Raw genomic sequence first — 14980 nt, forward strand, 5'->3', positions numbered from 1 at the left:
CGCGCCGGACCATGTACTCAGCCCACAGGCCCCTGGTGCCCGCGTCCGGCGCGGCTTCCCGTGGCCTCGGAATGTTCGGTCAGTAGTTCCTGGGCCCTGGGACTGTAGGGGTCAAGATATTGGGGAGCTAACCGCGGAGTACCTGTGATGGGGATGTAGCAGGAGAATGGTAGAGGTAGAGTAAAGGGGTGAAGGGAAAGTTACCGGCTGTAGTGGTTAGTGACGGCAGGTCAAGTGGTTAGTGACGGCAGGTGGGAGTGTAGCGCAGTGATGGGCGTGGGGAGTGGCGGAGCAGCCTGGTGTGTAGGTGATGGAGTGGAAGAGGTCCGTTGTCATTGGAGGTGAGCGGTGCAGTGTCACTGGCTTGGGAGCAAGGATTAGATTCGGAGCAGCCTGAGACCTACTGGCCCGAGGTGTGGACTAGACTGAGGGAAGGGGCTGCGGTTGAGCAGTGGGGCTAGGACAGGATTTGGGGAGTGAGTGAGGCACTGTTTGCTTAGAACAGTGTTGGGCTGAGTGTGTTGAGCTTTGCGGAGAGGGAGAGACCCACAGATCCTGGAGGGTAGTGCACTTGGGAGGCGTTCAGGAGGGGCAGGACCAAAGGACTGTTCCCTCATTGTCTACTGGGTCCCTTCTCCACCCAGCAGAAGAGGAGGCACTGGTGAGAAAGATCTTTTTGAAGAGAGGGACAGGTTCAGGTCCCTGGGGTTGTTAAGTGGTTGGAGGGCCAAGAAGGCTTTTGTGTCCCCAGGGCTCCAGGGTTAGGGGGTAGGGTCGTCATATTGTGTCTTGAGTCGCTTCCAGTGCTGGCCTCCTTGTTCCTCTCCATTTGCCTCCATGTCTGTTTTTTTTCTTTTGTCAGCCCTTTACAGAATCAGGTCTCGAGGCCAGTGCTCACAAAGGGCTCCCCTAGTCCAGGCGTTTGAAGGCGTGAGGGTGGTAACTCCAGGACAGAGTGGTCTGGGTCAGGGGAAGGCCTAGTGATGGAGACCAGGGCTAGGGCGTTCCCCTCCTCTCTTTATAGTCTTCCCCTACCAGGGGCCTCTGCTGCTGGTTCCACTTCCCCCAGGGAGCCAGCAGTGAGAGGGAAGCCCACTCCTGGTCTCCGCCTGCTCCAGGAGACCAGCCAGTCACCCAGCTCCTGGAGTGAAGGGGTCCTCTGGGACCAGCTCCTGATGAGGGAAGTGCCTTCCTGTGTATATCCTTAAGGAAACACCTGGCACTCTTGCCTTCCCTGGGCAGAGACTTGTAACAGTTCTTTTATTTGTCCCATTGTCTGTGCCTTCTCTTCCAAGGAGTTTACTATACCCTCCCCTCTTTCTGGGCTTGGGGCTGGGCCATGCCCTAAAGATGAACTTGGAGTTTTAGAGGGACAGGCTAGGAGGCTTCTTCACAGGGAGTAGGTTCTCTGTGGTGGTAAGGGGAGCGATGCTATAGCACCTGTGCCCAGCCCAGGAAGGGCAGGCCCAGCTCCCGGTGCCTATGGTAGTGGGAGGGAGGCATAAAGACGGAGTCAAGACTCTGTGGGTAATGGAGGGGAAAGGAGAGGAAAGACAGGGCCATCTGCCTCAGGAAAGAGAAAAGGAGTGTGAGGCCAAGGTAAGGGGCTATGTCAGCTGGCAACATGGGTGCTGGCAACATGGCTTGGCTGGGGAAGGGTCTCCAGGCCTTCTGAGGTCTTGGGGCCTTGGGAGTGTAGGATGGCAGTCAAACATGGCCTGGTTTGTGACAGGAGCCAGTCATTCCTCTGGCCTGGTCCCTGGTGGCAGGGCTAGTGGAGGTTGGGGGAGGGAGTGGGGCAGTATATTCTCTTTCCATCCCAGCGTCTGTTTTCATTTTTATAAACCTAGAAACCTTTCAAGCAGGAGTTTTCTTTGAGTGATGTTGCACGCATGTCGAGAGGTTCAGGGCTAGGAGAAGGGGGTGTAAAAAGAGAGGTGGAGCTACCTTGTTCAGGGTGGAAAAAAACCTTGGGTTGAGGGTCAAGGCCAAGATCTACTGCACAGCTCAGCTGGCTCCTTCCCACAGTGTGGACGAACGTCGAACCTCGCTCTGTCGCCGTGTTCCCCTGGCACTCCTTAGTCCCCTTCCTGGCCCCCAGCCAGCCAGACCCCTCCGTGCAGCCAAGTGAGGCCCAGCAACCTGCCAGCCATCCAGTGGCTTCCAACCAGAGCAAAGGTGAGGGATGGGGGGCTGTGGAAAGGCATGGGGATAGTGTTGAGGTGGTTCAAGAGCCTTCTGATCTGCCTCTCTGTCCCCAGAGCCTGCTGAGTCGGCGGCTGTTGCTCACGAGCAGCCACCAAGCGGGACAGGGAATGCTGACCCTGGGCGGCCCCCTGGAGCCACATGCCCTGAGAGCCCAGGGCCTGGACCCCCCCACACTTTGGGGGGAGTGGAACCTGGAAAGGGCCCCCCTCCCACCACTGAGGAGGAGACCCCTGGCCCTCCAGGAGAACCCCGGCTAGACAGTGAGACGGAGAGTGACCATGATGATGCGTGAGTGCCCCGAGACTTGGGACTGGGGGTGGGATGGCCAGGTACATGGACCTCACTGTACTTGCTGCTCTCACTACAGCTTCCTCTCCATCATGTCTCCTGAGATCCAGTTGCCTCTGCCACCTGGAAAACGCCGGACCCAGTCCCTTAGTGCCCTGCCCAAGGAACGAGACTCATCTTCGGAGAAGGATGGACGTAGCCCCAATAAGGTACCTCATCCCCACCTGTCTCCATCTCGGCCTGTGGCCACCCAAGCCTGTCTCCTTGGTCCTAATTATTCCACTTGGACCTGTGTCTGCTGTAGCGGGAGAAGGACCATATCCGGCGGCCTATGAATGCCTTCATGATCTTCAGCAAGCGGCACCGGGCCCTGGTCCACCAGCGTCACCCCAACCAGGACAACAGGACCGTCAGCAAGATCCTGGGCGAATGGTGGTATGCCCTGGGGCCCAAGGAGAAGCAGAAGTACCACGACCTGGCCTTCCAGGTAACACCTCCTCCTCTTGGCTCCTCCTCAGCTTCCTCTGGTGGGTGGATGAGTGAAGGGTCCTGCCATCTCCTGCCAGGTGAAAGAGGCCCACTTTAAGGCCCACCCAGACTGGAAGTGGTGCAATAAGGACCGAAAGAAGTCTAGTTCAGAGGCCAAGCCCACAAGCCTGGGGCTGGCAGGAGGGCACAAGGAGACGCGGGAGCGAAGCATGTCAGAGACGGGCACCGCTGCTGCCCCTGGAGGTTAGTCAGCTCCTTGGCTCTCCTGCCCTACTACCTCTGTCCCTGAGAGCCTCTGGTACCCCCTTGCTTGCTCACCCCCTGCCACAGAAGCTCCTCCCTGTCACTTTTTAAAAATATGTTTTTTACTGATTTTAGAGAAAGGAAGGGGGAGGGAGAGAGAGAGAGAAACATTGATTGGCTGCCTCCTGCATGCCCCCTGTTGAGGATTGAGCCTGCACCCTGGGGCATGTGCCCTGACGAGGAATTGAACTGCTGACCTTTTAGTGCATGGGATGATGCTCAACCAACTGGGCCACAACGACCAGGGCTGCCCTGTTACTTTTATTTGAGGACCTTTACTTATAAAGGAACCAGCACTTGTCTCATGTGAAGGATCCAGAAGGTCCAGACAGATAAAACTTCCAAATAGCAATCTCATCAACTGCCACTTACTGAGCATTTACTACATACCAGGCACCAAGGGGGGTGTAATCTCTACGATTTAGAACCATACCCCATTTTCCAGGTGAGGCAAAACCACTTGCTTGAAGTCACAGAAAACAGTAACTGGCAGAGCCAGAAATTAAAGCCCAGCTTGGCTGACTCCCAGAACCACAGTTGGAAGCCCCTCATTGATGCTTCAACTGACTGCAGTTGTCAGGGTGCCTGGCATTGTGCTGAGGTGCTTTTCTGGAGCAACCCTGTGGGTCTGGGCTCACAACTCAGGGAGGATGCAGTGTGGGAACAGGCCAATGGTTATTAGCTAGCCAGCACCACACGAACCTGTCTGCAGGCTTTCTTACTCTCAGCAGGGCTGCCTCCTGGGGAGCAGTGGGCTTGCTCCTTGCAGCCCCAGAGGGCAGGAGCCATTGGGAAGGAGATGCTGGGCTGGTGGGTGGCATCTCTTTTCCGCTTGGTGGCCCAGGAATTGCAGCCTGCTTTTGCCCAGTACCTAGAAATATAGTGGGTGGCTCAACCAGTCCAGGTGCTGGTAAGAGGCTTCCTGACTCTGCAGCACTTCCCCCCCTTCCACTCTACAGTGTCCTCTGAGCTTCTATCTGTCGCAGCCCAGACACTTTTGAGCTCGGACCCCAAGGCTTCGGGGAGCGGCTCCTGTGGGGCAGAACGTCTGCACACAGTTGGGGGACCTGGTTCGGCCCGGCCCCGAGCCTTCTCCCACAGTGGGGTCCACAGCCTGGATGGCGGAGAAGTAGACAGCCAGGCACTACAGGAATTGACTCAGGTCTGGGGTACAGGCCACGGGACTTGGGGAGATGGGCAGGGAGGGCTGCCCAAGGTGACAGCCTTGGCTGATCTCTCCCTGCACCTGCCCTGCAGATGGTGTCTGGCCCTTCATCCTACGCTGGCCCGAAGCCTTCCACACAATATGGGCCTCCAGGCCCCTTTGCGGCCCCTGGCGAGGGAGGTGCCCTAGCGGCCAGTGGGCGGCCTCCACTGCTGCCTACCCGAGCCTCCCGTTCCCAGCGTGCAGCCAGTGAGGACATGACCAGTGATGAGGAACGCATGGTTATCTGTGAGGAGGAAGGGGATGATGATGTCATTGGTGAGCAGTGGCAGGGACCCAGAATCCTGTCCAGGGGTCAGTAGGCTAAGGTTTGGATGGGGGCAGAGATTGGATCCAGACCCTCAAACTGGTTTTGTTTTCCCCTTCCCTTTCACATATGTTCAGTTCAGGCCCTACTGAGTAAGCCTACCCCTATCCTTAGAAAGCCCCTGGCCAGATAGGCAACCAGGAGGACCCAGGCATGGCCAGGCCATTGGGCACAGTGTTAGATGCATGCTTGTGTAGGTGGACACACCCTGGGCTCAGGAGCAGCATTCCTGGACAGTACGCACTGCTGGTTTGGGGCAGAGCTGAGGCCAGAGCCCAGGTTCCAGGCTGTCCTTCTGGCCCTTCTGCCAACACTGTTCCCTCTGCTCCCTCAGCTGACGATGGCTTCAGCACCACTGACATTGACCTCAAGTGCAAGGAGCGGGTAACTGACAGTGAGAGTGGAGATAGCTCTGGGGAAGACCCAGAGGGCAGCAAGGTGAGTGCTTGGGACTTGGTGCTGTCTGGTCTCACTGAACTCCAGGAGTGGGGTATCTTGTGTGTTGACAGAGAGCCTGGAGAGGGAAGTTATTTGCCCCATGGGGAATTGTGTCATAGCCTGGATGAATCAAGGCCTTCAGGTGGCCTGGGTGTGGGTGTTCAGGCTCCCTGATACGATTGTGTCTCTTCTCCTTCCACCAGAGCTATGGCCGGAAGGTGTTCTCACCTGTGATTCGTTCCTCCTTTACCCACTGCCGTCCATCGCTGGACCCTGAGCCCCCAGGGCCCCCAGATCCACCTGCAGCCTTCAGCAAAGGCTACGGGCCCACCTCATCTTCCTCATCCCCACCTGCATCCTCCTCAGCCTCAGCAGCCACCTTCTCATTGGGCTCAGGGACTTTCAAGGCCCAAGAGTCAGGTCAGGGCAGCACAGCAGGCCCACTACGGCCCCCACCCCCTGGGGGCCCAGCGACACCTTCCAAGGCCACCCGCTTTCTCCCAACGGATCCTACCACCTTCCGGCGCAAGAGGCCTGAAAGTGTAGGGGGCCTGGAACCACCTAGCCCCTCAGTTATTGCAGCACCTCCTGTGGGGGGAGGAGGTGTCTTGCAGACACTAGTCCTGCCTCCAAACAAGGAGGAACGGGAAGGCAGCGGAGCCCGCATGTCCTCAGCCCCAACCCCATCACTGGCCTATGGGACCCCAACGGCACCCCTGTCCCGTCCAGCTGCCACCATGGTCACCAACGTAGTGCGGCCTGTCAGCAGCACTCCTGTGCCCATCGCCTCCAAGCCCTTCTCCACCTCTGGCCGGGTGGAAGCATCTCCAAATGACGCAGCTGGTGCCAGGACTGAAACGATCACTGGGTCCCGGGCACCTGGGGGCTCTCCACTGGGCGTCAGTTTAGTGTATTCGGACAAGAAGTCAGCAACAGCCTCCTCACCAGCCCCACATCTGGTGGCTGGGCCCCTACTAGGTGCTGTGGGGAAGGCGCCTGCCACTGTCACCAACTTGCTGGTGGGCACCCCAGGCTATGGGGCCCCTGCACCCCCTGCTGTCCAGTTTATTGCCCAGGGGACCCCTGGTAGTGGGGCCACTACGGGCTCAGGAGCAGGTGCTGGTACTGGCCCCAATGGGCCAGTGCCCCTGGGTATTCTGCAGCCAGGTGCCCTGGGCAAGGCTGGGGGAATCACCCAGGTGCAGTACATCCTGCCCACACTGCCCCAGCAGCTTCAAGTGGCACCTGCCCCAGCACCAGCCTCTGGGACCAAGGCAGTGGCTCCTGGCGGTCCTGCATCAACCACCAGCATTCGTTTCACCCTTCCACCGGGCACTTCTACCAACGGCAAAGTCCTGGCTGCCACTGCGCCCACTCCTGGCATACCTATCCTGCAGTCTGTATCCTCTGTCCCGCCCCCCAAAGGTGAGGCCTGGGCTGGGCAGCACAAATAAAGGGGCCACAGCCCTGTTCGGCTCCCTTTAACATCCTTTCTTGCCTCTTGCAGCCCAGTCGGTTTCTCCTGTGCAGGCCCCAGCCCCCAGTGGCTCAGCCCAGCTGTTACCTGGGAAGGTACTAGTGCCCCTGGCCACCCCTAGCATGTCAGTGCGCGGTGGAGGAGCCAGCCAGCCGCTGCCCCTGGTTAGCCCACCCTTCTCAGTACCTGTGCAGAATGGCGCCCAGCCACCTAGCAAGGTAAGGGCATCCTGTCTGTGGCCCCACCTGTTCCTCATTCCTGTCCTGCTGGGTTTGGTCTCCATAGCCTACCTAGAGTTTCTGACGGCCTTTTCTTCAGTCTCACTTTTCTTCCTTTTGTCTGTCTCTGGGGGAATCTTGATTCTGGCCTCAGTGTCTGCAACTTGTTCCTTTTCTGTGTCCCCCACCTCTTTTGAAAACTTTCTTAGAACATTTTTTTTTAAATATATTTTATTGATTTTTTACGGAGAGGAATGGAGAGAGATAGAGAGTTAGAAACATCGATGAGAGAGAAACATCGATCAGCTGCCTCCTGCACACCTCCTACTGGGGATGTGTCCGCAACCAAGGTACATGCCCTTGACCGGAATCGAACCTGGGACCTTTCAGTCCACAGGCCGACGCTCTATCCCCTGAGCCAAACTGGTTATGGCTCTTAGAACATTTTTAAAATTTTTGTTTTTAAAAATTTCTGTTGGTTTTTATTTATTTATTTTTATCTCTTCCCCCACCTCTTGCTGTTTTCTTTCCCTTTGTTCCAGTCCCAAATTTTATGTTCCCTGTTTTGGCTGAGACCCACCACTCTCCTAGGTCTTGGTCTTCCTCTTCCCCATGCTGGGTCCTCCACTCACTGCAGCCTATGGGTGCTCTTGCCCACAGATCATTCAGTTGACTCCAGTGCCTGTGAGCACACCCAGCGGCCTGGTGCCGCCCCTCAGCCCAGCCACAATCCCTGGTCCCACTTCCCAGCCTCAGAAGGTCCTGCTGCCCTCCTCCACCAGGTAATGGCAGTTGAGCCCTCACCTGGAGGCAAGCCCAGGGAAGGGGGTGGGTGGGGCCAGATCGCTTCACTCTTCCCCTATTTTTTTTTAATATGTTTTTATTTAGAGAAAGAAGGGAGAGGGATAGAGAGATAGAAACATGAATTGGCTGCCTCCTGCACAACTCCCTACTGGGGATTGAGCCTGCAACTCAGGCATGTGCCCTGACTGGGAATCAAATCAGTGACCTCCTGGTTCATGAGTCGGTGCTCAACCACTGAACCACACCAGCCAGGCTCTTCCCCCATTTTTACTCTTTCCCTTCTTTCCTCTCCTTGCGGCAGAATCACCTATGTGCAGTCAGCAGGCGGGCACACGCTGCCTCTGGTCACCAGCTCAGCATCCAGCCAGGCTGGAACAGTCACCTCATATGGGCCCACGAGCTCCGTAGCCCTAGGCTTCACCTCGCTGGGGCCCAGTGGCCCTGCCTTCGTACAGCCCCTGCTTTCAGGTGAGGGATGACCTGGCCGGCAGTGCTGGGAATCCATGGTGGGTCTGAGGCAGTTCAGGCCTAACTCGGGCCCCTGCCTCTCCTCTGTTTCCCTCTCTGTAGGCCAGGCCCCGCTGCTGGCTCCTGGCCAGGTGGGCGTGTCACCTGTGCCCAGCCCCCAGCTGCCTCCAACCTGTGCAGCCCCCGGAGCTCCCCTCATCACGGCATTTTACCCTGGCAGCCCCGTACCCACCTCTTCAGCGCCTCTGGCCCAGCCATCCCAGGCCCCTGCAGGCCTGGTCTACACTGTGGCCACCAGCACCACCCCCCCTACTGCTACAATCCTGCCCAAGGGCCCATCGGCCCCTCCCACTGCCACTGCCACTGCCACCCCAGCCCCTACCAGCCCTTTTCCTAGTGCCACAGGTGGGTGTTGGGCCAACCCAGGGTGGGGTGAGTTGGATCCAGGGAATGGGCTCCAGTCAGGCCTAGCTCAGCAAATGCTCTTCTCCCCATCAGCAGGCTCCATGACTTACAGCTTAGTGGCCCCCAAGGCCCAGAGGCCCACCCCCAAGGCCCCCCAGAAAGTGAAGGCAGCCATCGCCAGCATTCCTGTGGGCTCCTTTGAGGCAGGTGCCCCTGGGCGGCCTGGCCCTGCACCCCGGCAGCCCTTGGAGCCTGGCTCAGCTCGTGAGCCTGCTGCCCCTGAGTCCGAGCTTGAGGGGCAGCCTACAACGCCGGTCCCTCCACCTACCCCAGAGACCTGGGCTCCCACTCCCCGGAGTAGCCCCCCACCACCCCTGCCTGCTGAGGAGCGGACCAGCACCAAGGGCCCTGAGACTATGGTGAGTGTCCAGCAGTCCTGGGGGCTCCTACTGCTGCTGGGTTCTGTCCCTTGGCCCACTATCTGCTCCCCGACCCACCCCTCTTCCCTGCATATGTCTGAGACGTGCCCTTGTCCCTCGTGCTTGACTGTCCCTGGGCTTTCTCCAAGATTGTCTCGGGCAATCAGCACCTGTCTCTTTGTGTTTCTGGGTTTTACCCCAGCAAGTCAGAACTCGTGTCCTTCATCTCTCTGCCATCCCCACCCCAGGCCAGCAAATTCCCCAGCTCATCTTCAGACTGGCGCGTCCCTGGGCTGGGCCTGGATAGTCGTGGGGAGCCTCCCACCCCTTCTAGCCCGGCCCCAGCTCCAGCCCCAGCCCCTGCTAGCAGCAGCAGTAGTAGCAGCAGCAGCAGCAGCAGCAGCAGCAGCGAGGGCAGTAGTGGCAAAGCAGCTGGGGACAACCCCGAGCGTAAGGAGGCAGCTGGTACCAGCAAGAAGGTGAAAGTGCGGCCCCCGCCTCTGAAGAAGACCTTTGACTCTGTGGACAAGTGAGCATGGGCTGGGGGCTCTGGTGGAGCTGTGGGGTTGGTGGGAGAGTGAGCAGCTACAGGCCGAGCAGGGGAGGTGACCCTGCCCACTCTCCAGCAGGGTCCTGTCAGAAGTAGACTTCGAAGAACGCTTTGCTGAGCTGCCCGAGTTTCGGCCTGAAGAGGTATTGCCCTCTCCCACCCTGCAGTCTCTGGCCACCTCGCCCCGGGCCATCCTGGGCTCCTATCGTAAGAAAAGGAAGAACTCCACTGGTAGGCAAGGGGGACTTCCGGGGTTGGTGGGGGATAGACTGGGGCCACCTCCCCTGAGCCTGCTTCTTTTGACCAGACCTGGACTCCGCCCCCGAGGACCCCACCTCACCCAAACGCAAGATGAGGAGACGCTCCAGCTGTAGCTCAGAGCCTAATACCCCCAAGAGTGCTAAGTGCGAGGGAGACATCTTCACCTTTGACCGCACAGGTGCTGATGCCGTGGCCAGTGAAGCAGTGAGGGACCCAGGGCCTGCCAAAGGGGTGGGGTCTCATGAACTGGGTTAGAAATGGGAGAGGTGGAGTGGGTGTCACTGAGGTTAAGGGTGGGTTCCAGAGTCCAGCAGGCCCCTAAACTGCCATGTGACCTTGGGCATGTCCCCTCTCTGAACTCTGCTGTGAAACAGAGTTCAGTGAAGGCTAGCTGGACACTTAGACAATGGTGTGAAGGTGGCATGGCCAGGCTTCTGCAGTGGCCTTGATCATTCTCCCTGCCTTTGTCCCAGGTACAGAAGCTGAGGATGTGCTTGGGGAGCTGGAATATGAGAAAGTGCCATACTCGTCACTGCGGCGCACCCTGGACCAGCGCCGGGCCCTGGTCATGCAGCTCTTCCAGGACCATGGCTTCTTCCCATCAGGTGAGCATGTCTTGGAGTCTTGAGGAGCATTTGGAGGGGATCTGCCTGCTCATCTCATCCCCTCAATCCTTCCATCCCTAGCCCAGGCCACAGCAGCCTTCCAGGCCCGCTACGCAGACATCTTCCCCTCCAAGGTCTGTCTGCAGTTGAAGATCCGTGAGGTGCGCCAGAAAATCATGCAGGCAGCCACTCCCACGGAGCAGCCTCCAGGAGCTGAGTCCCCCCTCCCTGGACCGCCCCCGACTGGCACGGCTGCTGCCTCTGTTCCCACTCCCAGCCCTGCTGGAGGCCCTGATCCCACCTCACCCTGCTCGGACTCTGGCCCAGCCCAGGCTGCCCCACCACTGCCTCCACCCCCAGAGCCGGGGCCCGGGCAGCCTGCTTGGGAGGGGGCCCCCCAACCCTCCCCCCCACCTCCTGGTCCCTCCACAGCTGCCACAGGCAGGTGAGGGGGCCCCTGAGAAGATCCCAGGACCCATAGTACCCCCCCTCAGGACATGGACAATATGTAGGTGGCAGGAATGGGGAGGGGGAGGGAGCCAAGATGGTTACTTCCTCCCCAATAAAGCCATTTCGTCCTTTCAATTTTGGGGCGGAATGAGGCCTGCCCCTCTGTGCATCCCCATGCCCCACAGCTCCCTCCCAGTGATGGGGGTAGCCGAGGGGAAGCAGGGGCACAGTCTCCCTCCACCGAGCCCCTGTACATAATAACCTGGAGTGTGTGACCTTCAGATCTTTTCACTTGTACTTTATGCAAAATGGCTCGTGAGGGCTGCAATCAGAGAGAAGTGAGGGCCTTGGGCCACAGGGAGGCGCCTGTGGAGTAAGGGGTTCATGCACCCCTTTTTTCCCCAGAGGGGCTGGACTCAGGTTAGTTTGGGGGTAGGGGCTCCTGCACTTTGCCACAGGCATGGGGAGGGTTCTCTCCCCACCTCTCTGCCCTCCCAACTTGGGTTGTACTTTCTAAGAAGGTGATTCCCCCTACTCTTGTCCCCAACCCCAGAACAAAACATGTTGATCATGTGCAATATTTCTTACTGTGCCGAAAAGCCACAATGACCGCAATTAAAGCTGTTTAACACACCTGTGTGACTGCCCATTTGAAAGGGCGGGATGTTGGTTGTACCAGTCTTGTCGCCAGATGGCCATGGACCTATATACTTTCCCCCCAGTGAGATGAGGATAGCAATGCCAGGATACTCCCTCTCAACATCAGAAGGACCCTATGACCTAAGGTCCCTGACCACTGAAGGCTGGATGGCTCTAAGTCTGGGGCTCAGGGACTTGTGACATCTCTGCCTCTCTCAGGCATCCAGTATGAATGGGCTTGTGGAAGGCCTAGATGTGCAAGGGCAGTTGACCCTCTAAGCTCCAGCTGGACCTGAGGTCTGAGCTCAGAGGTGACACTGTCCCAAATACTGTGCTGTCCTCAGTAACCTCTGTTGCCCCCACGTGGTCTAAGCCAGCACTGCAGCCAGGAGTCTCCTGGATTGGTGGATAGTACCCAGCTGAGAAATGCCTATACCCTGTGTGGAGAGATGACTGCTGGGAGTGGGAGGGTCAGGAAGCTTCCAGAGTACCAGCCAGGAGAATAGCATGTGCAAAGATTGGAGCACTGTGTTAGGCCACTATGTTCCCAGAATTCTTTCTTGACCCTGATCCTTTAGGGTAGTGTTAGCAAACTGGTTTCACCTAGTGTTACTGATTGGTAAGTGCCTGCCTGGAGCACTATTGTATAGTATAAATCTGCCATACTCTCCAAGAACCAGAATGCCTTGATAGATGGACGAGGCCTTCTTTGGGCAGAAACAACACCCTGCAGAGCTGCAGGGTCACAGAGATCAGGGCTGAGGCTGAGGTATTCAGATGGGCTTGGCCATAAAACAGAAAATGGGAGGGAGACTGAAGAATAAGAATTTAATGTTGCAGGAAAGCAGATGTTAGAGTGTGGGCTCTGGCAGAGGGACACCCTGACCCTGGTCTTGGGCCAGCAGGCGGAGAAGCAGGGAATGGAGGGCTCGGCAGACAGGTGTATAGCCTAGGCGGCTCAGGTGCAGGTAATCATACATGTCATGGTGGCTGATGGTACCATCTGAGTGCACGAAGCCAGGGTCAGCATCCAGGAAATGGGCCCGTGGGTAGCCAGCCAATGCTGCCCGAACCAGCTCATTCACCCGCCGGTTTTTCTCACGAAGTGGGTTAGGGTGCTGGCCCCTCGGAAGCAGGCCCTGAGGAGAGCACCAAGAATTGTGAGAAGATATCCTATCAAAATCTGGGTCCTACTAGCATCTCTGTGCCAAACTGTTCTCCAACCCCCACTATGAAGTCCCCAGCTGCAGAATACATGAAGGATGGGAAACGGGAATGGGAAAGGTACTTCCTGATGCCTGGTCTGAGACCCCATTCAGCAACAACAGCCTTATAAAAATGTTGACAAAATGGCAAGGGGTTAATCCCTCTTTCAGAGGAGGAAATGCCCCACCTTGGGAATGCCTGACAACTTCTGGCTATTTAAATACTTTGAGTTTTAACACCCCAAAATCTCTAGTGCTCCCCTGGGCAAAAGGGCCTAATTGGTCATTGAACATGTCCTTATTCACAGCTGCTCTGATGGATATAGCAAGCGTCAATGTGAAATTTTGCCTGAAAGCCATTGCTCTGTGCCAAGCTACCCAGAACCATGCCCACTGTGGCTACACCTGAGGGGGTCCCAGAACACTGCCATCCATTCTCCCCGCCTTCCCACTCTCACCAGCACCACGACCCGGGCCTGGGGCTGCCGCTGATTCACCAGTTGCACGATGGCCTTGATGCCGCCAGCCACCTGCTCTGCTGTGTGCCCATGGTTGTTCGTACCCACCCAGACCACCACAATCTGGAAAGAGAGTCATGAAGCAGTGGTGAGGGGGCAGGCTAAGAGGGCTTTCGCTGCCCACCCAAGCCCTACTTACCTTGGGCCGGATGTGTTCAAGCTCCCCATTCTCCAGCCGCCATAGCACGTGCTGTGTACCATCACCGCCAATGCCAAAGTTAAGTGCATGCAGAGGAGAAAAAAGCTCCCGCCAGATCTGTGGGCAAGAAGTGGGGTGGGCACAGGGGCATTGTCAGCATGCACTACTCTGGGTCCAAATGTTAACCAGATGTCATTACGGAAGAGCCTCTCCATGGAAGCAATCTCATCCTGAGCAAACCCCAGTATGGTCCAACCTCACGTTATGCAAACCTATATGTGTTTGGAACCCATAGAAGCAAGACTCACTTTATGGAAACCATTCTGCTTGAGTTATGCATTGAAACAACAGTTAAACCTCTCTTTGAGGAAAACCATTAACCTTGCTTACTGGAAAGATATTATACCCCAGCCCCCTTTATGGAGAGCTATTACAGTTGACCTTCACATTGTGGAAAGAACTGTAGCTTTGTGGAAATCCATTAAGCAAACAATAGAGCCTCACTTTAGTCCAGTGGTTCTCAACCTTCCTAATGCCACGACCCTTTAATACAGTTCCTCATGTTGTGGTGACCCCCAATTTCATTGTTACAAATTGAACATAATTAAAGCATAGTGATTAATCACAAAAACAATATGTAATTATATATGTGTTTTCCAATGGTCTTAGGCGACCCCTGTGAAAGGGTCGTTCGACCCCCAAAGGGGTCGCGACCCACAGGTTGAGAACCGCAGCTTTAGTCAATCTTGCAGGGAAGCCTCATTTTAAGTCTGATTATATACAATAACAGCCTGATAAAGCCAGGGCACACACTTCCTTCTCAGTATGATGTTGTACCTTACACTGAAATTCTGGGTGCTGGGAGCTACCTAAGGTTATTTCGGGGACCCCATACACCGCCTGGCCTGAGGTCTGGTCCAGGTGAGTCAGTGAGGGCAGGCCTGGGTGGGGCAGGAGGAGGGAGATCGGCCTCACCTCGCACTGATGCATTAGCTGGACCAAGGAGTCCCCAATGAAGACGACTTCGGGTTCTTTATCTTTGCTGTCAGCCACGAACCGATGGTGCTTCGGAGACAAACACGGGGGAGTTATGGCACGCTCGCTCCCGGGGCCGTCAGACAGCACCACACCACCCCACTGCCCTCAGTTTCCCCATCCCGTAGTGAAAGCCGCGCGAGCCAGCTGAACTCCCGAGCCGCGGCCCCACCCCCGACTCCTGATTATCGCGGGCGGGGTCGCTCACCAGGGACATCCAGCGTCCATCGCCCTGAATGTCCTGCACCGGCGTGGGCTTGCTGGCTGGGTTCTGCTCGCCACTCATCTTGGCGTCACGGCTTCTGCAGGACGAGCGAGCAAGGTCGGCCCGAGTGTTCCCGGAGGAGGTGGTCCGCCACTCCCACTCCTACCCCCAGGCAACAATGGACGGTCCGGACGCCGCACTCCACGGGTGGACGCAGGCGGATCCCGGGCGCCGCCTCTTCTCCAGGGGCGGAAACCTCCACTTAGGAGGGGAGGTGGATCGGGAAGCCCTGCTTCCCCCACGGCGGCCGCGCAGTGAGCTCGT

At 57.3% G+C, this 14980-nt stretch overlaps 2 protein-coding genes across 8 annotated transcripts in view; one reads left to right on the forward strand and one right to left on the reverse strand.

The window, feature by feature from the left end:
• CIC (capicua transcriptional repressor) overlaps positions 1 to 11548 on the forward strand; it is a 28332-nt gene extending 16784 nt beyond the window's left edge. For 2 of the 7 annotated variants that reach the window (XM_014531429.1, XM_005883892.1), the window contains exons 3-20: positions 2029 to 2178; positions 2262 to 2496; positions 2576 to 2705; positions 2801 to 2983; positions 3063 to 3228; positions 4248 to 4450; positions 4546 to 4771; positions 5155 to 5258; positions 5462 to 6683; positions 6766 to 6953; positions 7614 to 7735; positions 8059 to 8225; positions 8328 to 9049; positions 9298 to 9578; positions 9676 to 9830; positions 9907 to 10038; positions 10334 to 10465; positions 10547 to 11548. In XM_014531429.1, coding sequence (XP_014386915.1) covers positions 2029 to 2178; positions 2262 to 2496; positions 2576 to 2705; positions 2801 to 2983; positions 3063 to 3228; positions 4248 to 4450; positions 4546 to 4771; positions 5155 to 5258; positions 5462 to 6683; positions 6766 to 6953; positions 7614 to 7735; positions 8059 to 8225; positions 8328 to 9049; positions 9298 to 9578; positions 9676 to 9830; positions 9907 to 10038; positions 10334 to 10465; positions 10547 to 10914 — 4886 coding nt within the window. In that variant the 3' untranslated portion in view covers positions 10915 to 11548. Of the gene's footprint in view, positions 1 to 6; positions 79 to 2028; positions 2179 to 2261; positions 2497 to 2575; positions 2706 to 2800; positions 2984 to 3062; positions 3229 to 4247; positions 4451 to 4545; positions 4772 to 5154; positions 5259 to 5461; positions 6684 to 6765; positions 6954 to 7613; positions 7736 to 8058; positions 8226 to 8327; positions 9050 to 9297; positions 9579 to 9675; positions 9831 to 9906; positions 10039 to 10333; positions 10466 to 10546 lie in introns of those variants that run through there. The other 5 variants (XM_005883894.1, XM_014531427.1, XM_014531428.1 and 2 more) reach the window with 5 other exon arrangements.
• Positions 11549 to 12363: 815 nt separating this feature from the next.
• On the reverse strand, positions 12364 to 14974 carry PAFAH1B3 (platelet-activating factor acetylhydrolase 1b, catalytic subunit 3 (29kDa)). The gene is made up of 5 exons (XM_005883897.2): positions 14660 to 14974; positions 14392 to 14481; positions 13417 to 13533; positions 13218 to 13340; positions 12364 to 12693 (listed from the first exon to the last, which is right to left on the reverse strand). The coding sequence occupies exons 1-5, from the start codon at positions 14735 to 14737 to the stop codon at positions 12406 to 12408; spliced, it is 696 nt and encodes a 231-aa protein (XP_005883959.1). The 5' UTR covers positions 14738 to 14974; the 3' UTR covers positions 12364 to 12405.
• Between the last annotated feature and the right edge of the window lie 6 nt (positions 14975 to 14980).

The sequence above is a fragment of the Myotis brandtii genome, unplaced genomic scaffold, assembly GCF_000412655.1.
Source record: "Myotis brandtii unplaced genomic scaffold, ASM41265v1 scaffold803, whole genome shotgun sequence".
Lineage (NCBI taxonomy): Eukaryota > Metazoa > Chordata > Mammalia > Chiroptera > Vespertilionidae > Myotis > Myotis brandtii.